Source organism: Puntigrus tetrazona, chromosome 6 (genome assembly GCF_018831695.1).
Source record: "Puntigrus tetrazona isolate hp1 chromosome 6, ASM1883169v1, whole genome shotgun sequence".
NCBI lineage: Eukaryota > Metazoa > Chordata > Actinopteri > Cypriniformes > Cyprinidae > Puntigrus > Puntigrus tetrazona.
Window position 1 is genome coordinate 23,095,702 of NC_056704.1, and position 26,947 is coordinate 23,122,648.

A 26,947-nucleotide genomic window follows, 5' to 3' on the forward strand; every position below is an offset into this window, starting at 1 on the left:
GTGAGAAAGGTAAGCTTGCGCTTCTCAAAACGGTGCGAAAGATTTTCGAACATACTGATATTGGTTCTCTTTAAATATGATATATCATTTGTCATTATAAGTGCGTACCGTATAAAACATTTGCTGTGGGTCATTAATCCAGCATATATTAACAAAATAGAACAGATCTCATGTGATGTTTATGTATAGTGTAAATATACATTGTTTTGAAGATAAAATATCGTTCTTAATGATTTATGGGAAGCGTTAAACTTTAATTGGACAAAACTGAAAATCCTGAGCTTGTTGGATACGAGTTTAAAGTTACATTGGTATGCTCAGGCCAGGGAGTTATGGCCCATATATGGATCAGAGGAGACATAGAGGTCATAAATCTTCATGATGTAGTGATTCTGAAGTCTGACATCTCCACATGAGCGCATACATAACGCCACAGGACCACCATACTGATGTTACATGTGCTGGACCTTGTCAGGCCGTTTAAAAAATTTATTGGCACTAAAACACTCCAAATATAACAAGGACAGCATGTTCAGGCTTTACTCATAAGTAAGTCCCCCTGGTTTCATCTGTATGCATTCTTATGGTACTTCAGTATAATATTTCTATCAGCTTTTCTCTTTATGAATAGATGTGTTCAGAAAAACGTAGCTCTTGAGAATTTTAGGAGCTTAGGACCATGGATTAATAATCGTATCATTGTGCTTTGTGAATTCATACGCAAGAGTAATGGATTTGTAATGATAAGGTACAATAACGGTCGATACACAAGTGCACTGTTCAAAGAACCTGAATATTTTATTTATTTACACCAAACCATTTTTGTTGATAAAGCATATCCGAAGAAGCAAAAGCTCCTTTTACTTTTTAGCATTTCCAGACAAGCAAAAAGAAAAAAATGAATGCAAGAAATCAGCACTTTACACATTTTTTTTTTTTTTTACGGTACTGTAGTGTAATTGAATTTGTGAAAGTGTGAAAGAGCAGCCTACGTACACAAAAGCCAAGAATAAATAAATTAATAAATTAAATAGCGTACAAGAACAATAAAACCCCCCAAACCTGAACTAAGCTGAAGTAAAATCATTGCCAAACAGGATTAGGTAAGCCTGGTGTATTAAGCATCAGCCACCCAAGCGGCACAACACAGATATTTTTCTGTATGTTTTCAGGTTTTTGTGCTATTACACACAGTAAGACGATATGTAGTTTTTCACATGCATTTTGTCTCATAAGACCACACAGTGTGTAGCATTTTCAAGAGCCATCTTTCTGCAAAAATACTGGAGCTCTACAAAGGGCCATCCTCTCCACGTCGAGGTTTTATTCTGAAAAATAAAGAAATGTAGAAATATGTTAAATAAAATAAGGTTAAGGCGACTAAAAATGTTTGAAACCAGTTACTCTAAGGATTTTTTGAAGACACACTTATAAATATATTTATACATCATATGGTTAGTTGGTGCAGTAGTTGAATATCTTGTTTCAGATGTATTACTAGTTGATAAATAAACAATTACTAGAACAATTGTTACAATATCAGTAAGCTTGTGTCCATTAAGTAATATTAAGATACAACTTTTATTAATTTTAATAATTTTTTAATAAATGTTGAAATTATTTTATTGTTAGTTCATGTTATCTATTAAAATATATTTAAATGGAACGAAATGGTATGAAATATTCTAAAATGACTGAATTTACAATAAACACTAAATATCTGAAATAGAGGTGTTAACCAAGTTCTACTTAGAATTGCTTAAGAAATAATTAAAAACATTATACTGCATATAGATAATTAGTGGTGCCTTGTAAAACTGAATTTTCTGAGTGGCCACAGTGATCATGCAAGATCACGCCGTACATGGATAGATCAATGCTTGTTTCCAAATTCAGCACACAGATTGCTTGTTATTACGTAAAAAGTTCATAAATTATTACTGTCAAGTCACAGTGGTTGCCAGTATCTTGAAAATAGTTTGAAAATGCTGCTGAATATGTTATTTTGTCGAGGCACTGGAAGTAATTAAACATGAATATAGTAAAAATAAGGTAGATTTTACAAAAGATATGGTTTTTAATGCTAAAAAAGGTCTGTGGATTTATATATGGTTTTAAATAGTACTTAAGCAGACGATGATGCTTTTGGGAACCTTGCCTAGAGATAAAATATAACTTTTAAAATTGTTCTTAGAGCTTTGGGAAACCCAGCCGTCATCAGGTGCTTAATGGTGCAAATTTCATCCAGCGAGCCGAGTTCTTCATGTAGACCCTTACCTCTCACTGTGAGATTGGTGGTGCACTCTGCTCTGCCCAGCTGGCTCTCAGCTATGACTTTATACTCTCCCATGTCTTTGGCTCCAACTCTGAGAATGAGCATGGAGCACACTCCACAGGTGTTAGTGATGTAGTAGTTGGTGTCAGTGTTGAGGCTGACGTTGTTGCGGTACCAGGTGACGTGGGGTGCGGGGTTGCCCCTCACGGCACAGCTCATGTAGCACTCGTAGCCTTGCGGGGCTGTGTGGATTTTCAGGGGGACCATAAACCTTGGAGCACTGTCCAAGTTGCAGGTCTTGGACTCTGGGATGTTCAGAGTGAATTTTTCTGCAAAAAATAGGAGTAAAAAAGCTATTAATTAAGGGTGTGTACTTGATATGTTAGTGGGTGTGGCCCTGTGCAGTGCATGGGCTGGAAGGGTGTCTACAGTAAACAGACACCCCCTAGTGGCAGAACACGCATAAAAAGATATCATCTAAATCAGTGCAAAACTCAATAATAGAATGCAACTAAACATATGATGAAGTATAGTCTGGGTAAAAAATGCTTTTTTATCTACCCAAACTAAGGACATTCTATCAAACTTGGTATTTCTGGCATACATTCATCTGTCATGACAAATTATGATATTATGGTGACATTAGAATAAGTTGCAATAACTAATAATTGTTAATGTTATTTCATAAAATGCAGCTGTTCCTTCATGTTAGTTTAGGTTTAACAGTTAAAATTTTTGAAGTAACTAATATATTAGTAAACGTTAAAATGAAATGCTTTAGCTATTTTTATTGTTAGTTAATGTTAAATTTAAAAGTTTTGTAAAAAAAAAATGACATTAAATGAATAAATTATTAAAGTAAATTAAAACAAAATTAAATATCTAAACTGTGATGTAATATTTGGCCTAGTGTTTTAGACTTTGCGCATTGTTTTTCCTCTGCAGTTCATAGTAGTATTAATACATTTTATGTAGATTTTTCAGGCCTTTTTTGTTACTTTTGTTTATATTTTTGCTATATATATTTGATGTTGGTTCACCAGTTGGTGCACAACTATTGAGTCTAAATAGCTAACTTTACCCATCACTGCTCAGATATTTTTTTTCTTTGAGTAAAAATAGAATTTTACTTAGACTTTCTGTGAATAACAGCACTTATGCTATATATTGCTATTTATACTTAGCGCAAACAGCATCTACTGTTATACAGTGTAGTATTTTTAGCATCCGCCAAATTTACTTTTAGTAAAAATAACTGCTGGCTTTACATTAGGACTGAATATTAATAATGCTAGTAAGTCAAATGACCATACCCATGCATCACAAACCTTTCTTGCATGTGATAAGCCATTTTGGTGACTCCGAAGGGGCAGACAAGCCAATGTCATTTTTGGAGTACACACGGAACTGGTATTCTCTCCCTGGCATGATGTTACAGGCTGTGAAACGGTTGTTGAAGATACGGTCTGCTACAGTGTGCCAGGTCCTCTTGCTGGAGTCTCTCTTGGTCACCATATAATGCAGGCGATCATCGCGTTTCTCGTCTGGGGATGGTTCCCAGGAAACTGTCACCGTGCCCGGAACATTCTCATCCAACTCTGCGGGGCCTGGGGGCTTTGGCTCGTCTACACCAAAACAATCAGTCGTAGTTCATCATGACTGGCAGATCAAGCCTATTACACGTACATTCCTTTACAGAGCAAGCGTGGTTGAATATTTCTATCTATAAATCTACACTACCATTCAAAAACCTTTTTTGAAAGAAACTAATACTTTTAATCATCAAAAAAGTTACCATGAAGATTATTAGTGTTTTAAATAAATGTGCTTTTTATTTTTTCTATTCATCAAAGAATCAATATAGTAGCAGGACAACTATTTTGCCATTTTTGAGTGATTTCTGAAGGATTATGCTACACTGAAAACTGGTAATAGTAAATCTAATAATTAATAAATTAAATTCATTCATTAGTATTAATTTAAATATTAAATTATTACTGAATAGCGTAACAGTACGTTGGTGTAATTTTTTTTGAAAATACCTTTAACTGTCCCAGCCTAATATGAAAAGCCTATAAATCATTAATAAAATTCATAAAATGACAAGCACTAAAGCTCTGTGGTACAGTACTGTACTAACAAAGCATTGGTTTGTTATGCCAAGATAGCAACACGGCTTAACCAATAGTGTGAGTTGAGGGCGTGGCGTGATCTGTTTTTCAACCAGTGACAGATTGGCTCTATTTAGGAAAACATATTTTAACACTTTTTTTTTTTTGGTTATGCCATTTAAGATGGTATCTTTGATGACAGATTCACAGACTGGTTTACCTGTAACTCTAATCTCAATACTGAAGGTCTCTTGTCCCACAATGTTCTTCACTATGATGGTATAGATTCCTGTATCAGAGCGTTCTGCAGATGGGATCAGGATCTGAGAGCCTCCCTCAGCATTGCTTATAGTGACACGTTTGGACACAGGGATACCATCTTTAAGCCAGATAACATCAGGCCAAGGGGAAGCCTGTAAAGGAGAGGTATCAAATGCAAAAAATAGTTTAAATGAGAGGAGTAGGAAGGATCTAAAAAGTGTATGTAAGCATGTTATAACCTGGCTCATGAGTATTAATTAGGGGGTATGCTATTCTGCTAGTCCCAAATGATTTCCTAATGCAAGTTTTCACTACATTTTTTGGATTCTGGACAACAGCAGTTATATTGCAGCCTTTTGCACCGCAGTCAGTATTTAATTATTGTCTTCCAACAAGTGACAAACTTTATGTGATAAAAAGTTGTAAACCCCTTGTTTGGTCTTTAAAGGTACTGTATGGCTTTAGTGTCGCTTATTACCTCAAAGTTGATGTTGAATCGTGCAGAATTTCCAGCTCTGACCACCATGAAGCTCTTGATTTTAGAATCTGTAAATCTCGGTCTCACTAAAAAAAACAAGACACAGAGTTAATTGTGTGGGATATCCAGTACAGTTTTAAAAAAAATGAGAAGCAGTTATCTTTCTGACCATAGATGAGGTGATTCACCTGGAGGAGGCATAGCCAAGATGTAGTTGTCCAGCTCCTGCGACTCACCCTCTCCACCTTCATTGACTGCAATCACTCTAACCCAATACATGGCCATTGATTTCAGTCCCTTTACAGTGTAGGAAGTCATGATGATGGCATTTGTATTGCATCGATCCCATTCTGTGTTCTCAGCAGGCCTGACATCAACAAAATATCCCTTGGCCTCATCCTGAACACCAGGCTCTTCTTTTGGTTTAGTCCAAGACAGTGACAAGGTAGTGTAGGTGGAGTCCGTCACTTTAAAGTCAACGACCTTACCAGGGGGTTCTGATGGAAAAAAATGAGAAAAAAGCATTTGCATGAGAAAAAAAGAAAGATAAAATAGGGAGAAGTGCAAGAGGAGTTCAAATTAGCTTGTTATTTTGAAGCCCAGAAAATTCTGACCTAAATCTGCTATTTTTGCATATCTTTGAGGGGAGGCCACGACTAATTTTTCAAAATGTACTGTTACAGCCTTGAGAATACTTATGCTGAATTCCTCTTCTCTTTTTGAAGATAATGAGCAACCTGAGAAATGACTTACTTTTGGGATCTCTCGCAAACACAAATTCTGAGGGATTACTTGGTTCACCAGCTCCAGATATGTTGATGGCAGACACGCGGAACTCGTACTCCATTCCTTCAACAACATCTTTTACAGCATATTTCTTTGCTGAAGATGGTAATTGAGAGGAAAACATTACTAGCAGGCAGTATTTTAAAGTATCTTGAGTAAAAAATGTGAAATACAAACCTTGGATTGGCTGATCTGGTTGATTGACTAGGCCCCACAAGTTGCTTCCCTTCTTACGTTTCTCTAAGTTATAACCTAAAATACTGGTGCCTCCAGTGTTGGTCGGAGGAGTCCATGTAAGGTTAATGCAGTCTTTAAAGGCACTTGCTACTTTAGGAGCAGATGGCTGCCCAGGATATGCTGTAAAGTAAGACAGTTCAGAGGTTTATCTTAAGGCTAGTCTGGGTGGCAACTGACTAGCAAAAATGTACTCTGAGAGATCTTTTACCTTTAGTGCCAGCCTGCACATCCTCAGTCTCCATCTGTTCACTGATGCCCTCATCAGTCTCGGCTCTGATACGATAACAGTATCTTCTGCCATGATCAACGTCGGTGTCTCTGTAGTGGGCTTCACCTGGGATCTGGCCTATCTTTTTCCACGTGTTGCGTCCAATTTGGTTACGTTCAAGTATGTAATGTTTAATAGGGCAACCACCATTGTCTTTTGGTGGTCTCCACTTGATCTCAATGCAGTTGGCAGATGCTTCAACGATCTCCAGTGGTCCAAGTGGGGGCGTAGGTTTATCTAAATAAGGTAAAAAGTTGTCAGGCAAAATGGAGAGTAATTTTGTTACCAAACTGTACAGCTTTCATATTAAAAATACCTGTTTAATTTGTTCCCTTTTTGTACTCACCAAGTACAACTAGATTAGAAATGGCTTCCGCTGTGCCAAATTCATTTTTGACTTTGATTTTTATTTCCCCGCTGTCTTTACGCTGTAATTTGATGAGAAGCAGACGGCTTTCAGCCTCTGAAATCTCAATCTTGCAGTGAGTGTCTGGTGTGAGCTCTTCACCATCTTTGTACCACTGGACTTTGAATGGCTCACGGCCAATAAATGGAATTTTGAAGGTGGCTTTATGATTGTGTTTGACCACAATCGGTTTTACAAATTCTTCAAATTCCTTGGCATTGAATCTTGGCGGATCTTATCACACACACACACACACACACACACACAATAGAATAAATAAAAAAGTATAAACATTAATTGGAAACATTTGCCTATATATTAGCACAAAGGAGCACATAGTAAAAAAACAAACCTTCAACAGCAATCACACATTCGGTTTTACGCCCATCAGCTTCAAATCGATATTTTCCAGAAAATTCTTCTGTTACTTTAGCAATTTTCAGTTTGTGAACCGCTCCCTCTTTACTGATAGTCATACCCTCAGTGGAGGCAGTAATCTACAGAGAAATTTGAGCAATAGTTTACACATACACCAAATATACCATATATCAAATTATATATATACACAAAGTGACTTCATTATACCTCATCGCCATCTTTGGACCAGACACCATCACAGTCAGCACTGCTAAGCTTGCAGACCAGTTCAGCTGCCTCTCCAACAATGGCTTTGCAGTCTTCCAGCCCAGCAGAAAAGTGAACACCAGGATCTGCAAGTGATTTGTGAACAAAATTATTCATTAACAATTCAAGCATGGTTATCATTTTGCTGCATGATGTTTGAATTGTAGTCTACACAAATTAACTGAGGCCTATTGTAGCAATTCTACAACAGTGAGATTGTACGCTTAGTAAGTATGGACATACATATTTTGTACCGTATGCTAAAATGCATTACCTTTCACTGAAATGTGAATGAAAAAAAAAATGGAAAAAAATGGTTTATGATATCTCGCCATTGTCTTCAGTGCTGACTTCTTAGAATCTGTATCTTCTTAGAATTCATCATGCTGATAAAGACCAGTTATGAAGCATTTCTGAATAGCCGCTGCACATTTAACCTCACTTATTTTGAAGTGCATTGTACAGGCATTCTTTCTGTTCTAATAGTACATAATTATCACTCTTGGTTGAATTTTTCAGCTCAGATAATTCTCTGAATTAGTTGTCACTTTAATTATTTGTTAGCATAACCACTAATGGGTAAACCTTCTGGTTTTGGTTGTATTACAAAACTTGTTTTACTAGTTGTTCTATTAGATTAACAGGAATATTTTACCCCCTTTTTGCCATTTCGTATTATCAAAATTTGCTTTAAAATCTCCAGGTAAATGCTGATTGAGTCACTGCAAACAACGCCAAGTGTTTTGCCAATTAAAGATCTTGCTGGAATGACTTCTGCTGGAATTTTCAGGTCTTCTAAGGCATATAAAATCTTTCATTTGTCTTCTTGTAATTAAAGTTTGTGAAGTCCTATTTGGCTGCATTTATTAAGATCTTATCATGTCCTGGTTCCTCTGATTAGTGAGCGAGGTGATTGGCCTTTGGCAAGACAAGCATGCTTGGTGAAGACAAAGCAAGCGCATACTGATCTACACAAAGAGCAGACGCACAGCGCATAAGAAATAGCTGGCACACTGGGTGGAAACTATTTAAAAAAAATGCATTTATTATTAAATCGTACAATAAAACCATTTTCTACAAAGTATTGGTCCTCATTCCAATTATATATTGAGTCTTTCTTTAAATTAATTAAAGGAATTGTTTACACAGAGTTGTTCTTTCAAACCTGTATATTGTTGTTAGTTGGTAATACATAAATTGAATTTATAAAGGATTTTTACATAGAGCCTCCATGACAAAACACCATAAGTAAATCATATGATTCTTTATACAAACAGACAAATAATACATAAAAATATAAAATATACTCAAAATAATTACAATTTAATTTAAATAAAATTAAAATAACGAAACAAAACAATGATTTAATTATTATTCTTATTGTCTTCCATAAAAAACACAACATACAAGATTGGAATGGGATAAATATGTTAAAAACTAAATTTTAAAATTATTCCTTTACTAAATAAAGTTATCCAACACCCACTTGCATCATGTGAACAACAACGACAAAAGTTTTCCCGCCTACTCAAATCAACATAATTAAAGAGGTTATTAAAGTTACTGATTACATCCTGCCTTGCTCAATATATCCCTCACTTATTTTATGCATGCTCATCAGATATGCCTTCACAAAGTTTCAACAAGCACATTATGTCCAAGAACTGCTGATATGAATATGCATATGCTTACAAAGCCTGTTCTATAGATGTGGGACCCAAGGGTATAATCTTTAAATGAAAGTCCAGCAAGTCCCAAAGTATGTTTTGAGAAGTTTGGTCCCGCAGAAAAAAAGATTCAAAACATGTACAGAATGGTTAAATTAAAACTAAATTAAGTAACAAAAAAAGAACTAAATCCTTCAGGGAGACTGTGGTATAACGAATAAATGCTTGATAACCACCCAGTGTCAATGTCCAGTTAAAGTAGGTTTCTGATTAACAATGTGCAAAAATGTCTGTACAGTCATGTGACTTAATAGAAAGTGTTTGGATAACTTTGTTTATGGTTCAGATGATGTGACTTAATTAGACTTTTACAAGAAACTGCACAGTAATTCCTAAAAGTACTGAATGACTTTGACATTTGCATGGAAGCATCGTCTCTTACCAACAACTGCCTCCAGAACCTGTGGGCCTTGTTTTTTACGGCCTGAACGCTTGCCAGCTTTAGCTGACTCGTCCTTTTCATCTTCAGCTTCTTTTTCTTCCTCTGTAGCTTCAGTGGTGCCCTCTGATGGGCCTTGGGGACCTGGTGGCTTCCCTGGGCCTGGTGGGTCCCCAGAACCTGAAGCGCTACCAGACCCAGACAGGTTCCCGGAAGAACCTGAAGGGTTGTCAGAACCTGACGGGTTTCCTGAACCTGACTGGTTACCGGAACCTGATGGGTTACCGGAACCTGATGGTTTGCCAGACCCTGCTGGTTTTTCTTTATCTGATGGTTTACCTCCACCTTCATTCATGCCGTTCATTCAGTCGGTGAAGCAGTTTGAAGATTGGCGTTAATACGATAAAGAGTTTGGAAAGAACATTTAGAATTAAAAGAAAAACACTTAGAACAAACAAGAACATTTAAGAGAACTATGACAAAAACCATGACAAAAATGCAAACAATGAACATTTTTCGAGGGCTAGCCTCTAAAGTGCAGTTTTCCTTTTGTGACATGTTGGTCAATTCTACCCACAATAAAATGTCATTGGTCAAAAAATCCTGCTTCGCAAAGCTTAGCGATAATGACTTTTAAGGATTTTTGTTTTTCTTCCTATTACACATAAATTGTTAAGGCTATATATATTATAAATGTATGCCATAGTATGATTAATGGTTAACTGATATATTGCTGAATGCTGCACAACCAGTCAGATCATGATGTTTAATTGTACAGCTATGCAGATATTAATTATATAGCCAATGAGATTTTCACAGTGGGAGGGGCTACCAAACATAGAGCTGCAAACATGGAAACTAAACAATCATTTTTGAAACGTTACACTGAAAAACACTGACAAACCAACAACACAAACATCTCCGTAAGCAACAAAAATAAATGACACAAACAAGCTAATAAGACAGACAAAGGAGCATACTTATCTGAAAAATGTTATGGATTATATGAAACATTCAGTGATAGAGAAAATAAAAAAAAGATTAATTATAATCATTATATTATTATTATTATATAATAATTATAATTATTTGTCAGTGTGATGACCTCTTATTATTGGAAATTACACTAGTTGCAGTAATATATTTCTTAAAAACTTCTGCACCCCTCATGTTAAAAGTATTATTTAAATATATATCAATCACTCTTAATCACTGAAAATTAATGTTCATGCTTAAAAAAACAGTTTTTATTTAAAAAATATTAAATAGGTTGTTAATGTAACATGAAATATCTTTCTCATGATCCATGTATTCGGTTAATATTTTATCAATCATTGAAGTAAACGCTATTTGTGTTACTGTTGATGTTAACAATTATTAGTTTAGTAAACTATTTAGTTTGTGTAATCACCACACATGATTTTAATACAGAATAGCCGGATTTAGTGTATTCATCCCACACTCTTACCAGTCACTGTGTCTGGTATCAGTGGGCCTTGTCTTACACGATTACGGCCCTCAGCTTCCCCTTCCTGCTTACAATGCTCCATGCTCACATCTGGAACTCTGCTGGGTGTGTTTGAGTTTCCTATCATGATTTTTGATGTAAACTGTGAATTAATGATGATAGGATGCGCAATGCTTTGTTTTTGTTGTGTGTGTCCCAGTTGAGCTACCGTAAACATCTCTAGGATGTAGGTGTGTTGTGATGATGGCATATGTGTGTGCAGCGTAACATCAGCAAAACCTGTTGAATGTTGATATTTCAAAAGTATGGAGTTTGTATGTGTGCGCAAATACATACATATACTGTATACACACTACACCAAAAGAAATGAATAATTCAGCAAGGATACATTATACTGATCAAAAGCGACAGTAAAAAAAGTTTACATCGTTTTTTTTTTTTGTTTTTTTTTTAAAACGCCTTCAACTAAATGCTGTTCTGGAATAAATGAATCACAAAATGAACAGCAAAACATTTTTAACACTGATAATCATAAGAAATGTTTCTGTTTAATTATTATTATTGTTATAATTATCAGCGTACTGTTTTTTTAAAGATCATTTAACCAGAGTAATGGCTGCTGAAGTGTCTAAAAGTTTTTACATTTTAATATTTTGTAACAAAACGGTTTTTGATTCAATTCTTTTTATGTACAATACCGTGTGTGTAGACACTGCTTTTCAAGACTGTATTTTCTGTAAGAATGAGTTACTGCTGAAATATTACAGTAAATATTTTTAATATGATAATTAAAAGCAAGAATGAATCTATATAATGTATAAGATATATTTAATGTCTCCTTGTATAATTTCTTACCTATGACAGTCTCTGGTACAAGAGGTCCTGCTCTTTGACGCTTTTTGTCTCCCCCCTCTCCTCCCTCACCACCGCTTCCTCCAGAACCATCAGCTCCTCCGGCCCCACCAGCAGCACCGGCTCCTCCAGCTCCATCAGCTCCTCCACCCCCAGCTCCATCAGCTCCTCCTGCTGCACCAGCTCCTGCAGCTCCACCAGCTCCATCAGCTCCTCCAGCTGCACCGGCTCCTCCAGCTCCACCGGCTCCTTCAGCTCCACCGGCTCCACCAGCTCCACCTGCTTCTCCAGTCCCTGTAGCTCCTGTAGCCCATACTGCTCCTAACGCTGCTGCAGCATCACCTCCAACCCCACCTGCAGCTCCAGCCTTCCCAAGACTTGCTGCCGCAGCAGCTGCCTGTGCATTCATCGCAGCAACAGCCGCAGCCCCTGCCGCAGCAGCTTGCTCAGCACTCAGACCTTCACTTAAGGCCTTGAGTTCAGCCTGCTTCCTGGCCTCCTCCTCAGCACTGGCTTTGGATTTAGCTGCTGCAGCCCGCGCTGCCGCTTCTGCTTCGGCTTTAGCTTCAGCCTCAGTTTTACCTTTGGCTTTAGCTGCGGCCAGTGCGTCCTGTGCAGCTTTAGCAGCAGCTGTGGCTGCGGCAGCTGCTGCTGCTTTTGCTGCCGCCTTTGCCGCTTCAGCTTCAGCTGCAGCTCTGGCTTTAGCTTCAGCTTCCACTGCCTCTCTTTCAGCCTGGAGTTTCTTAGCAGCCTCCAAAGCTTCGGCTATCTCCTTCTTGTTCCGCTCTGCTTGCTCAGCAGCAATCTTTAGCAACTCTTCCCCACCACCACCTGCCATAGTGGTTTTACGGGCTTTCTTCTTTCCCTTTGTTGCAGGATCTTTGTCAGCTAGTTTGGAAAAAATATTACAAACCAATTCAGTGCTCACTGAAATTATTATTGATTTAAGTAAAATTACAGGATGTAGTACAATTATTTATAATAAAAAAGTAATTTTAGAAAGAACAGTATACTGACTTTAAAGCTATAATAAATATTACATCTTTATTTATGGACAAAATGTTGACATGCTATAATTTTTTATTAATTGAATACTAAACAACAAATCATAATTATTTGTACATAATTATTGTATCATGAAATTAAATTATTTATAAATTCATTTACGTAGCATCTTAATTTAGTAATTAATTAATTTAGTAAAAAAGAAAACATAAAATAAGGTCAGTGGGCTCCAGAAATGGTTTAATTATTTAACATTCTGCAAAGTATCTTCTTTTGTGTTCAGGAGAAAAAAATGATCTATTTAGGTATTGTATACAGTATGTGCTACACAGTTAATCAGCATGATGCATTTAATTTGGTCACATTTTTTTATTCATTTATAGAATAAAAAAAAGTTGTACTTACCTTCCACAATCAGCCAAGCACTGCTAGACTTAATGCCAGCTATAGCAGCATAGATTCCAGCATCCAAAGGCATACAATCAATAATTCTCAGACGGTGGACCAGTTTATCTTCAGAACAAGTAATCTCATATTTTTCGTTGTTAGAGAGAGGTGTATTTTTTAGGGTCCAGGTAATCCTACTAACAGGCTGACTTAAAACACACTCAAACATGGCATCCTCTCTCTCTTCGGCCGTCACCTCCTTAATCTTCAGGGCAAAGTCCACAGGGGGAACTGTGTTAAATATGGATAAACACACCTTAGTCAATCCATGGGATTATGCATTCTGAAAAAGCACTGCTGAAAAGACCAGCAAAGCTTCTTAACTAGCATAAACAGCACGACTTGCTTGATTTTCAATAGAACTACATTAGTTAAAAACTGACTTTGCATATAAATACAGTACTATTAAAATGCTAGTGTTGCCACAACTGTATATACATATTTAGCAAAAGACAATTTATATCAGTAGACCAGAAACATGACATTCTGACTTTTATGCAACCGTCCAGTGTGCAACCAAATAGATGCTTCCAGTGTAGACAGCTTTATTGATTATAATGGGATCAATTTATTTTTGAGGCATAACGGCGCATAGCTCACATCCAGTGCAGACGTGTTTTTATGTTGGTTAACCAGCCAGAGAAACACCAAGGCGGCATAGACAGGCAGGGGAATTCATGCTGGTCTTTTCAGCAAGAGGTTAACTGACAAATAGACAAATGTTCTGTAAAAAAAAAAAACGTACTCTTGAAATCTGTTGAAAAGATATTGACACCCTCAACATCCACTTGATAGATTCCAGCATCTTCTGGATTGAGACTTGAAACAGTAAAGACGAACTTCTTGCCAACTTGTTTCAGACAATGCTTCAATTCGCTTTCAGCGTCTTTGCTGTATGGAATCATGACGCCATCCTGAACAAAAGGGAAAGAATAACTGATGACTGCTCATGACACTTATAGAAAAATTTGACAAAAACCATCATTGTGACTGATTGCTTGTCATGCTGGCTGAGTAGATACAAGTGCAGCATCTTTCGTGTAGCCTAAACAGGTTTTTCATTTGCAAAATATGCAAAGTCAGAGTCAAATACAGTAGCAATAAAATCACAATCGTACTTTTATAGCCACACACAAATGCATGTTAAAGCTGCAGTCTGTAACTTTTTTTTATTAAAATGAACTATCGCCTTACTGTAGCCTGATTCACAACGGTTAACTTATAATAATGTGTTTGCTAATTTGAGTGGTACGGGTAGATTGTTTTGGTGGGAAATACTGCAGGTGGCAGATCGTTTATAGCCTTTTCTCACAGCAGCTAGAATAATTCTATGCATTGCTGTGATGCCAGATTGTAATCCAGAAAGGTTTATGTGTTTAATGAAACACATATCTAGTCTACTGAATTCAGTCTAATGGTAGTACGCCACCTACAGGACTTAGGTGTGAAGAGCTAAGTAGAGCGCGGTTATGTCCGCCATGATTTTACTGTTAAAGTGCTCTTAAATATCTGGTGCTTTAGCAAGTGGCTGTCTGTTGATTATCACAAACGTTGAGCGTTCAATGAGAGGCATTGATTATTTGCAACTAGGATTGATCTACTGTACCAGTCAGATTTTTTCACTGGTATTTTACATCCTTTGATTCACAGCTCTCACCTTATACAGAAAAATACGGCTGCTGGGGTCTTTGAGCTCCATTTCCAGTTCAAAGGCTGCAGCATCCTCAGATTTCACCTCAATGGGCTTGAGGCTGCTGATATGCTGGATGAACTAAATCAGTGAAACAAACAGAACATAACAATTGGTCCTCAGATTTATGCACCCTGTTATGAAAATGCGAAAACTGTTCTTGAAAAACCTTCTGTCATTTTGGCAGCTTTTTACCTTTGCCTGCTCCTCTTCTCTTTCCCTCTTCATCTCGACCAGTTTCTTCAGCATGCCACGGAAATTAGTGATGCCATACTCAATGCAAATACGCTCATAGTCTTTCTTGTCAGCACTCAGCAGCAATTCCCATACAGAGTCGTCAATGTCACCTTCCTTTTTGTCCTCTTTTTTGCCAGCACTTTAAGAAGATTGTAATGACAAATATGAACTTCAGGCCAAATGCTACCACTTAACTGGGTTAACGTGACTGATTTTTTAATATGAGATGGGCTAATTAACTATGGCAAGAATCAGACATATAAAAAGAGCCTAAAGTGAAACTGCACTGCTGATGGCATGGCATTAATGTGTAATGTAATGGAAACAAATGTCTCACCCTCTCCTGAGCATCTTTCTTAAATCTGTTGGGTCACCTGTTGGAGCTTCAAAATGCAGAAAGTGAATGCTTGTGTGTGCCATATTCAAGTGTCCCATTAAATATTTTAACTGTCATGCTAAGAAAATCAGCTACCAAAAGTACCTTACCTGTTTCAGCCTTTTGCAATTCTCTGTCCTTTTTAAATCCAACTGAAAAGAAAAAAAAAAGAAAAATTGTTTTTCTAGCACAAGTTCTATTTTGTGGACACTTGGTAATGAAAGTAACAAACAAGTAGGGCTTTTAAGAAGTGTGCTCCCTACCTTCAATTACATTTAGGACAACAGTGCAAACAGCTTTTCCATACTCGTTTAAGGCATAGCATTTGTAAGTGTCCGCTTCATCAATGGTGATTTTAGGTATCTGTGAAAGGAAAAGAAAGATAGCTTGTGTTGATGAATCGTGGGCAATAATTGATTGAAAAGATGAAATGAACATTTAAAGGTGAAGTGTTTAACGTCTGAGCTGCTAAAGAGAACAGGCCTGCCCCAGAATTGTGCTGGTTGTGAGAATGATGCCGTGTTGGGCCGCTCAAACAACCGAAGCAAGAAATGCTTTGATGGCACAAGGCAACAGAGTTTACACTTTCTGTGGGAATCATCCTACTTACAGTCTCTTTACGTTAAGCTTCGCCATGAGAAGGTATTTTAAAACGAAACCATTACACACTTCACCTTAAATGGTTAAGTAGAGGATTTAAAGTGACACTAAAAGCCTGTGCTTACCTCCAAAGTGTGTTCATTAGTTGTGGGGTCATATTTGTTCTGAAACTTTTGGGGATCTTTCATTTCTCCTTTTGCTCTACCCCATGTTACAGTGGGTACTGGGTTTCCAGTCACTTTGGCTTTAAAAACGGCTAGTTTTCCTGCGTTATGAAAATTCAAGTTGTTAAAAGACTTTTTTATTAAATAGATCTTTAAAAAAAATCATTCTTGTGCCTTGAAATACTCTTCTTATTTAGTGTGCCATGACTTTCGAGGTGTTAATTGCAAATTTTAACAGTCATCAGTAAACAGTTTTCAATTCTATGAACATTTACCAGTGTGTATGTGTACCGCGCACATACACTACACACTTAACTGAATTTACGTATCTCCATTTTGAAAAATGTTTTATGGTATATGCTTAAATTAGTTTTGTTTAATTAAATTGTATCCATTTATTCGACAAAACCCATAGCTTCAACGGTTACATGTCATCAAAAACATAAATGAAGGCATACATTGAAAGCTTACATGCTCTTGCTCTGTGCATTTTAAACTAGTGTGAAATGGGATATATGCTATTTGATTTCTTTCACTTGGTGCATATATAGCCGTGGTCACATGTTAAAGCTGGAGGACGAGCAGCGAACTTGATAAATCACTCATCTACTGCCTAAGTTAAGTCGGTGTAGCTGCACAGCTTAGACATTTAGGGCACTAAATCTGTGTGGTAATCCTCTGTACGTGCTCCTAGCTTGTTAATTTCAAATTCAGGATCATTTAGCTCTCAACTGTCGCCTCTAATCATATTTGCTTTCACTTTTGTAGATTCTTCTCTTTTAATGTGCTTACCTTCTTGAATGGTTAAGGCGATGGGTTTACGTGTGAAGTCTGGAGTTGTCATCCCCTCAGGAAGTTCCTCAATGTACTGTGTAATCATAACACCGGGAACCTTAGATCTCCGTTTGATGCCTGAGAGAATCCACATTCAGGGTACAATGTCAGAGCATCAGGGAAAACAGCACAGCAGGTGCACGGTGACGTAACATATGCTGAATAATCATCCGCACGATAGTCTGTGTATGTACTGAAAAACATTTTACAGTCTGTACAAAATTTATTTTTAAGTCGGGATCTAAGACATACAATGATATTTGCACCTATGATCATTTTCTTACTGATTTACTTTAAATATGCAGATTAATGTTTTGCTGATTGAAAGACATTCCTAAATATATAAATAGAGTATTTAACTGAGTCTAGTTTATTTTTGAATGTCACTTTATGTATTGTCAAATTTACACCATTATTACTGAAAACACTTTTTGTTGTCTTAAGTCATTTTGTCACACTTCTTAGACACATACAGCAAAATAAACAGTATATCAATTGTGAGGGGAAAAAAAATGGAGATAAAGAAACAGCAAAAATATGAAACATGACACACAAAAAATGAGAAACATTTTGTTTTGGTCAGTAAATATAATTAATTGTAATTAATACCTCTGGTTAAACCACTAATCTATACAGATATATTGTATTACATTACATTATAATTTATTATTATATTGCTCAAGACTTTTCATTGTCTTAAAATGACAGCAAACTGAACATTTATTTTATAAATAGCTCACTGCTGTGAATTCATATGGCTTACTTCATGTTATGATGTATCATTTAATACACATGATATGTTATGATGTGATATGATACAAACATATACTGGTTATCATGACACACATGCAGATGTTCAGGTTGCTGTCATTATATTACCTTACCTTGTCTCTTGAGAGGTAGGATTTCCAGTCCTAGTACAGTATAGACACAACAATACAGTTCAACAGCAACGAAGGAAGGGGAAACAAAGAAGGAGAACACAAAATTGTGAATCCTGGCATTTTTTTTTCCTTTTTCAGGTTTGGACGAATACATTTAAACGAATACTCACGAATACAACAAAAAACACAAGACAGGGGAAAAGACGGGGAGGTTAAACCAATAGGCTAAAACATAATTATTCAAACCACTAAGTGGTTGAACGTGAGATTACAATAGACAAGACTAGAGAGAAAGCAGACAAACTGGGCAGGAAATAAAAGTGTGAGACCTGTTTCACACAGCAGCATACATTATCAGGTGATTATTCTCACACTGCTGCCTAGCGGAGCTGTGAGATTCTGCACAACGCATATTTCAGTTATAGGATACGCGTGCTGAAAATATAGGCTGCTATATTTGCGATTTTTGAGGTAGCTAATGTAAATTGCCTAAGTGAGCTTGTTAGCATACTAAACCTGACGGAACATGGTGATATACGCATGGCGCTATTAAATGCCTATTAAATCGTACCTTATAGATATCTGCTTGCTGTCACGTCTCGTGTCACACCGTAGCTAGTGCTTTATACAAAAGCAGATGCGGTGAAAATCGCCTCAGGGAAACTACTAAACATACTGCAGCATTCGTCTGGTTGCTACACAGAATGTTTTGTACATTCTGAACTCTTTTTTTCATCTTAAGTTAATATAGTTTTGCAGTGTGAAACAGGCCAAAAGGGGCAGAAATGTTTTCATTGGGGACACATATTATCACTCATGATTGTAAAAAAAGGAGGGGCTTATAATGAAAATAAAAAGAATAAGAAAAATATAATTAAATAAGCAAATAAGTTAAAATAAATCCCCTCCTCAAAGCAAATGAAATAAATAAAGCATGTGAGAAATAAATAAAAAATGGAAATGAACAAATAAAAATATGTTAAGAGGGTGGATTCTTCATAAAAAGGTTTAATCGTGAAATGCGAAGAGGTGTCGTGCATACAGGTTCGATTCCAGCTTGGTTCAGCTTTCCCGCTGCTCTTTTCTGCCTCTATTTACTGTCCTTCACATCACAGGCACTTCACATTCTGGTTGGTTGATGGTTGTCCCTCGCATCCATGGTTACACGATTCAAAGAAACCCTCGCTGAATGACAGCAAATGCTCACGGGGCTGTTTAGTGAGCTTCCACATGAAGGGCGCACTAGGCACTGATGAAGGCTCTGATTGCATAAGCCACATTCACAGCCTCCGCTTCATTTGCATCTTGTGCACAGTGGCCAGTTTCCAAACCCACAACCTACAACTTTAACCAGCTGTTTGATCATTCATGTGTTTAAATAAATGTGTGTGGCTAGGTTAGACTCAACACTTGCTTTTATCTCGTTCTTCTAAGCCCTCAAGGACAGATATGTTATTCACTTTACCATGGAGAGGAGGTCATTAGATTTTATCTGCGAAATCCAGCATTGCATTTTAACGCAGCTGTGGAAGAACATTTCTAAATGAGACCCATGTCCTATCAAGTGTGTCAAATTCCATTGCTATACTCATCATTATGAATACAAAGAAAACTGATTAACTAAATGGCGTCTTCTGGGAATAGTGACCATTAAGAAAGAGAAAGAACGAATTGCAAAACAAAAAAGGATGTTTTATCCAACCACGTGTTTCTTTAGCTGGTCTTCGTGGAGAGCATGGCTGGATTGTTGTTTTAGTAATTCAGTAATACAGCAGTTGGATCTGGTTCGGTGCCGGTGTCAGCCTGCCATATGGGAGAGAGAACAATTATATTGTTCTTACCGCCTTGCCCGGCAGCAGTTGGATCTAAAACCTTGGCTTTTTTCATCATCTTGATGCAGTCCAATGGCTCAAGAATTCAGAAGCTTCTCTGGGTGTGAGAAAAGCAATATGAAAGGTCAATTCAATTTCAATCTTATTAAACATTTGGACAGATTAAAAATGTTTGCATGGTACAAGATGCAATTAGAAGATGTACGAAAGCTAATTTTATGATTCAATCTGTCAACGATATTCGTCCCATGTGCTTCTGCAACACTTATCCTCATTAAGCAGACGCCTCAAAATAGGTAAAACTGAGCATTTGCACATTTAAATAACCTATTAGGTTTAAATAGTTTAGGGAAAAGAGCAATCCAGGTGAAATAGGCACAGAGATGGAGCAAAGTAGGGCGACGGTTATCCCATCTGTTGGGATGTGATGCAGTGTGACAGTGCAGTGCATTATGTTCCATTAGAGAGGCTTTGGGCCTAGTCAGCAAAACCTCCACGGCTCTAGTCATTCATCTTTTCAAATCCACTCACATATATGGTTCAGATCCAGTCAGTGCATCCACACTAGTGTACTAGCACTAGCGTAGCACTAATATGGGATTTTGACATGTTTGGATTTAACTGTCTCCTGCAGGGAGACATATTGCCTTTGAGGAGGAGAGCTGAAAATATTTTGGTGAGCATATGTTTGAGATTTTTAGCTTTGCTCCAAAACCTAGTGCGTTGTCTGCTACAGGACTGTCACATGGAATGTATGCTTCCGTTTGTGCTGTTTTAAATGTTTTTCTGTGTAAACAAACGGTAGACAGATGTCTTTGATTCATGTGCACTGCTTTTTAAGACAGTGACAAGTTAGCTAGCTCTTTTTGAAAACAAGAAGATGTGTGAACTACCCCAAGGCAGCGTCCTAGCTAAAATGAAACCTCATAAGTATCTGGATTGGCATGCTCTCCAATTGATTTCAATACAATCTGGAGCATATAGTGAAAACCATATTGTGGCAGTCAAACAAGCATAAAAAAAATTCAAACCACAAATTCTGAATCGTGAGACAATAAAAAAAGTTGCAATTACCTTTTTATTATATATTTTGTGTCTGAAATGGGTTTGCAGGATTCTGTTCTTATTTAAGCATAAGTGCAATCATTTTGGCCAAACGAGAGAAAAAGCTGTCAAGTTGACTAGGTTTTGCACAGAGCTTGTTTATTTGGAATGATCTAGTAGTCTAGGGCCCTCGATGACTCTTGTCCCCCTTTTTGCTGTTGACTCCTTATAATGGTAGTCTCAATCTCATCTCAGATCCTGTGCGAAGCAGGTTGTTTTATACAGTGGCTATCTTTTTCAATAAATAACTATGAAATTGCATTCTATGCTACATCAGTCATCTGACCGAGTGCCATATTCCATACACAATAGCATGCTGATTGGCCTCTTAGAGACACTGCATAGAGCATAATGAGATATAAATGCAGACGTTTTGTGGATCACAAGCTTCTGAAATCTGACATTTGAGTGTCATCCTTCAACATGCATGTGATTCATTGCACTCATCATTATGCATGGTTTAGCTTGCCATTTCAGTTGGCGTAAAACCTGACAGTTATTATTTCAATTGGTTGCATCATAGAGAATAACACTATAGCAGTTATATTACTGCTTCGGATAATAATAAAAAATTTGCTAATAATATCAAACTTTAGATTAAACAAGTAAATGCATGTACTATATAATGAAGTCCTGGGACACTTAAACACGTGAATAAGTTGAATGCATTTACGTTAGGTAATGAATTAAGCACCATAAATTAAAAATGAACAGCATTTATTAAATGTTCATAAATATGCTAATGCATTTTTACCATTACAAGTAGCATAAATCAGCATTAGTTTAAGATTCCTAAAAGATCTTAACAATGAACAGTGAACAATCGCATATTAATATTATAAATTGAACATTTTGCCAAAATTGTGATAGCTACAGTTGTCTCAACTGTTGATCGTAACTCAAATTAGTTTTCAGGTCTGTTCTGAATCTAAAAGGGTTGCGGACTGCGGGGGAAAAATTAAAAGCTAAATGTAAATAATAAACTAAGTAACTAGCCTTTATGATCCTGCGTGATTGCAAAATAGATAACCATATCAGTTTTTAATATACTTCCCATATGTTGTCCAACAGCTGTGCTTTACTGTAGCACAAATTTATCTGTGACGTTATCTGGTAGAAGCAGCCAAATTAGGAGAATGCCAAAACTTCATTTTGTGACCTTACACATCACATCATCCTCAAAAATCATGAACAGTATGATGCAAGGTAGAACAAAATGGACTAAGACTAGATTAAATACAGACCACTTCAAGCAAGAGTAAACATGGTTCGTGCCAACCACAATTTGTTTAGTGTTGAGAGCATGAAACCATCAAAATTCAAGAGGCATTTACAAAATAAAATGGTCAGTTTCCTTTTGTTTTGTTTGATAGACATCTCAGTACTGCACTGGGTCACCACTTGTCCATTTTACAATCTGGCTGCTAAATGAAACTGTTTGAGAAATGTTATTACACATTCTCTGATTACAGCACAAAGTATTCAGAAAGACAAAATATATGGACACCCGTGCCAGTTTGTAGCATGTCCTGAGCAGGTTTTGGCTTCTGTTCATTTTGGAAAACGAGCCATCTAACCCTCGTGAGCAAAATATCCCAAGACTGAAGCTTGCCAAGCTGAAGGTCTTCAGTTTACACGCAACCTGAGCTTCACACCACTCAGCGCAATCACATGCTTATATGGGGACGAGAAAGCTCTCCATCTCACTGCCATCTTGGGTATTCTATGCTTAAAAGTAGGTATTCCAACCTTACTTAACAAATTAGTGGTTTATTGTGCAAAATTGTCCCGTGTTAGCTTAGCTTCAAGGGTTTTCCACCTGTATCTCAGATCAGAAGAAATGCTGCATAAAAGGAGACATTTTCATCGTGCTGAGAAACCAGAGCCATGCTTCATAACATAATTACATGCCAGAGGCAGGCCGGGCTGTATAGCAGTAATAACAGTGCATGAGTAAACTACCACTTCACACGACTATATGAAAAGCAAGTCTAATGACATGCTCAAGTTTTAAACTATACCGCTAACCTTTTTTCCCTTTTTCAGAATTGCCCTCCTGACATGTTTAGTAGGACACAGTCATTTGTCAAATGATAGGCTATCATGCCAGCTTAGCGCAGCCTTGGTTGGCGCTAGTTATTTACATTTCTCAAAACTGGCAAAGTTCACAAAAAGCGAAGCTTAGGGAGTAATAGCATACATATCATTAGCATAGAATGCATTAGGCGACATTTATGTGAACTCAATGGGTAAGTTCTACCTTCGGCTACACCAAAGGGCGTTTTCAATATGAAATAGTCTGAAATATCTAAAATTCTAAATTGACTCATTCTAGAGGGTTTAACCAACATACTTTAAGATAAATTCCTTTAATAAAAATAAGTCTCATTTCCATAGCCGTGATTGTTTTAGTAATCGCCTAATTACATTTGGTGCATAACTAAGTTTCTCACTAGCCAAGCACACACTCAATGCAATATCGATGCAAGCATTAAGTCCACATTTCCTCTTAGGTAAGGCTAGCAATGAGCCCCTTAGGATTTGGATTGAAGCAACACGTTTTAGGTGAGGAAATGACTGTGTTATAAATCAGCCTGCTTGTCAGTACTTTATTTAGAGTACGGAAGATGTGATTCCACAGGGTGTTTAAGTGAGCAAAATCACCCTCAGCAATAGGCAAAGCCAATTTTGCTCAGTCTATCGCCCTCCTATTTCTCTGATTGGCGATAAAATCTCTTGCTCTATCCTGTCAGCCCTGCCCAGTTAAAATGGCTCTAGTGGATAGACTCTCCAAGGATCTCAAATATCCCCACGCGTCTCTTAACCCTCTCAGTGTGCAGGGTAAAAATCTGTGCCTCCTATAAGACACTTAAAAATAAATTAACACAAGGCCACTGTTAGTGACAAGCTGTACTGATGAATAATAATTGCTGAGACAATCTGTTGGTAATTTTCTTTTTCTATATTTCAAGAACAGCTTTAAACCTTTAAATACATTTTAACACTTCACCACATTGTAAAGCATCAAGGCATATGCCAACACGAGGAGTTATCGTGCATTCACTTTATAGTCGCACTGAATATTTTAAAGCAACTCCCATATGCATTAAGATTTAATTGTTCCATAAGGGCCTGTTGTTTTTTCCATACACAGCTTCATATCATCACAAAGAGTACTTAAATGTAGGTTTCCAATGCTTAAAAACTGTGTGTATAATATAATATAATAAATAACTATATTTCTACAACCTGGACACCATTATTTGCATGCATCTGCACCCCCCCATATTTGATTATAATATACTTTTGCATGACTTGTTCTTGTTTAAAATAAAAAGTCCACATCATTTATTATTTTAAGGAAGAACCGATGTGTTTCATGACACAATCTGTCACACTCAAAAAGTATCACGTACATTAGCTTCATTTGATGTGATACCCATATCTATAGTTAGAACATCCCTGCAACTGTTCTGATTTGACTTCATGCCACCTGACTAGCAGCTCTCACAGATTCCAGACCCTGACACCCAAATCGGGAAGACTGACTCAAATGGTTTTGATGTGCGGCCACCAAACCAGCTGTACGAAATCGCTTTTAAAACATCAATGTTAAGACTAATAATGATCAGATAATGACATTATAAGGTAAATTCATGAACAGGGATTAAAACTATAAAGCAGTGTCTGGTTTCAGAACTCAAAATGGTGTGAGGTTGTCAGCACTGGATTGTAAAAACTCCACAGACGCTATATTAAGTCAAAGTACAGGCATAGTTCACAGCACCCAACAGAGTGTGAAACTTGTCACTTAGTTTGTGTTCCGCAGAAAACGTACAAGCCTCTGTTCAAGGTACATGGAGTGATGAGAGAAATTTTGTGCAATACAAAGATATGAAGCTCTTATTGTTTTCGTTTTCTTTGTCTTTCGGATAGTTCTGATAGGACGATAACAAAAAATCCCTACCTGTATACAGTTCTCTGTGCCCCGCTCTCGCTTCTTTCAAAGTGCTCTGGCCTCTTCTGATATTTGAGTGCTGCCTCCAAGTTGTCCAAGGTAATAAATCCTTTGAGCTGCGTGTGTATGTGTGTGTGCACTGTTCTCATGTACTCAACCTTGGCTTCCGCCAAAAAAGTTTTCCTGTTTGAAGGGAGGGACTATGGGAACACCTCCTTCCTGTTGACACCTCATTATTATCAAATGACATGAAATTTTCCTAACTTTGATGAAAATCATTTCCTCAGATGTTCAGTTACACTTTGCATCGACAGTCATAGAATGAATCGATGAATTAGCTTTCTTTGCCGCAATCAAACTAAATCATTTTTGAAATTGCAAAAGCAACAAAGCTGCTTTCTATCTTTTGATGTTTCTGTTCTTTAATTCCCTTAAAACAAAACAATTTAAGATATCATATCACTTGATTTTATGTCACTGATAAATGAAGGGTTTTATGTACCTTTAGCTGCACAGAGAACATGGGACCTAAAATAAAAAAGCCAGAGTGTTCTGACAGGAATTTGCCATTACAAGCACCGCTGATCCACTAGGCGCTTTGTCAGATCAATCACAGATTTTACATAACATTTTGCAAAGTCATATTTCTACTGTCTGTTTTCTAAGATCATCAGTGATCTTGCAGTAAATCAAGCAGTAAAACCCATTCAAAGAAAGTGAAGACATTTGCTGTTGCTGAAAATGTGCCTTTTTCAGTGTTTTTAATGTATTAATAGCACTATAAATAAAAATAAAAAATAATTTCTACAGAAGAAAAAACAGCAGCTGTAGTTTTCAGAATATTTACCAGAATAGTAGTACAAATGTAAAAATGTAATAACTGATAGCAAAAACTGTAAACAAAATACCATCAGATGTAAAATGTCTATGTATTACAGATATTCCAAGATTTTTTTCCAGTATAGGAACTTAATTATATTAAGGTTCTTATTGTAGAATTTATAACTATAATTTTTTTCAATAATTTTTACATTGAATATAGAACTTATGTACCTATAAAAAATATTATTTATTTATCTTTTTTTTTTTTTTTTTTTTAAATGGACAAAATATCACAGATTTTCAATGTGTTTTTTAATTTTGGCCACTATGTATCCCTTTGACATAACATTATGAAAAAGCCTTGAGAAAATATCCAATCATAAAATACATGACATTATTATTTTACATAATTAAGTTCATTCAGTAAACAATCCCCTGGGCAATTATGTTTATGCGTTTATCATTCAGATTACAATCATGGAGTACAGCAAAGATTGCATTTAGGTGTTAGGAAAGCAACACTCTCACTTCAGTCAGATAAAATAGGCATTTGTGTTGGAACATAAACATAATCCCCTCCATAATTATCAGCATGTGTTTATGACCAAATTTTAGATGTAAAAAGTGTAGTGTGCATTAGCGTATCCGTGTAAGTTTGCTGATACTCGTGTTTCATTGCAATCTCCTCAACATTCTGTGCTTTCGGTTCTTGTGTACTTGGAATTAAACCCAACACGTACACCATTGAATTGCGTCTGAAATGACTCTGAGCAGCAGAATATCATTTCTCCTGACCACATGAAGTCTGACCTGGAGCGCTCATGGGACGATGTGAGAAAAGATGGCTAATCCTCTTGGAGTCATGAACCACAAAGGTCACTGGGTCACGAGTTTTTATTACCCTCTCATTAAACTGCATCACGGCTTTGCTGCTTAGTCTGCAAATGGAAGCAGGACGAATGGGTTACATTGTGCAAGGAGCAATGTTATGTAAGCAAGGTCTAAGGTCACAAAGCCTATTCTTAGTCGATGAGTGATTGATTGTTATTACATGGAGCCACTCGTGCTATGAGTAACAAACCATACATATTGTATACATTGTATAACTTCATTCAATTATGT

At 36.8% G+C, this 26,947-nt stretch overlaps 1 protein-coding gene across 3 annotated transcripts; it reads right to left on the reverse strand.

The window, feature by feature from the left end:
• Positions 1 to 774: 774 nt before the first annotated feature.
• igfn1.1 (immunoglobulin like and fibronectin type III domain containing 1, tandem duplicate 1) lies at positions 775 to 25,168 on the reverse strand. Of its 3 annotated transcripts, XM_043241025.1 has the most exons (27): positions 25,013 to 25,168; positions 19,951 to 20,038; positions 18,110 to 18,139; positions 17,184 to 17,303; positions 16,353 to 16,492; positions 15,891 to 15,990; positions 15,738 to 15,779; positions 15,589 to 15,634; positions 15,210 to 15,390; positions 14,982 to 15,095; positions 14,070 to 14,238; positions 13,283 to 13,555; positions 11,876 to 12,760; positions 11,021 to 11,140; positions 9,556 to 9,897; positions 7,408 to 7,532; positions 7,175 to 7,319; positions 6,763 to 7,056; positions 6,357 to 6,653; positions 6,089 to 6,268; positions 5,879 to 6,007; positions 5,314 to 5,622; positions 5,126 to 5,211; positions 4,607 to 4,799; positions 3,604 to 3,900; positions 2,278 to 2,604; positions 775 to 1,328 (listed from the first exon to the last, which is right to left on the reverse strand). In XM_043241025.1, the coding sequence occupies exons 2-27, from the start codon at positions 19,997 to 19,999 to the stop codon at positions 1,324 to 1,326; spliced, it is 4,998 nt and encodes a 1,665-aa protein (XP_043096960.1). In that variant the 5' UTR covers positions 20,000 to 20,038; positions 25,013 to 25,168; the 3' UTR covers positions 775 to 1,323. The 3 variants fall into 3 exon arrangements, with proteins under 3 accessions (XP_043096960.1, XP_043096961.1, XP_043096962.1); XM_043241026.1 differs by lacking the exon at positions 18,110 to 18,139; XM_043241027.1 differs by lacking the exons at positions 9,556 to 9,897; positions 11,021 to 11,140 and having other exon boundaries at positions 25,013 to 25,167.
• Positions 25,169 to 26,947: the final 1,779 nt, after the last annotated feature.

Coding starts and splice junctions, on each gene's coding strand:
- igfn1.1 (XM_043241025.1), bottom strand. CDS start 19,999: ATGATGAAAAAAGCCAAGGTTTTAGATCCAACTGCTGCCGGGCAAGGC. Junction 17,304..18,109: donor CCTACCTCTCAAGAGACAAG/GTAAGGTAATAT, acceptor GGATTCTCTCAG/GCATCAAACGGAGATCTAAG. Junction 15,096..15,209: donor GAGAAGAGGAGCAGGCAAAG/GTAAAAAGCTGC, acceptor TCACTGATTTAG/TTCATCCAGCATATCAGCAG.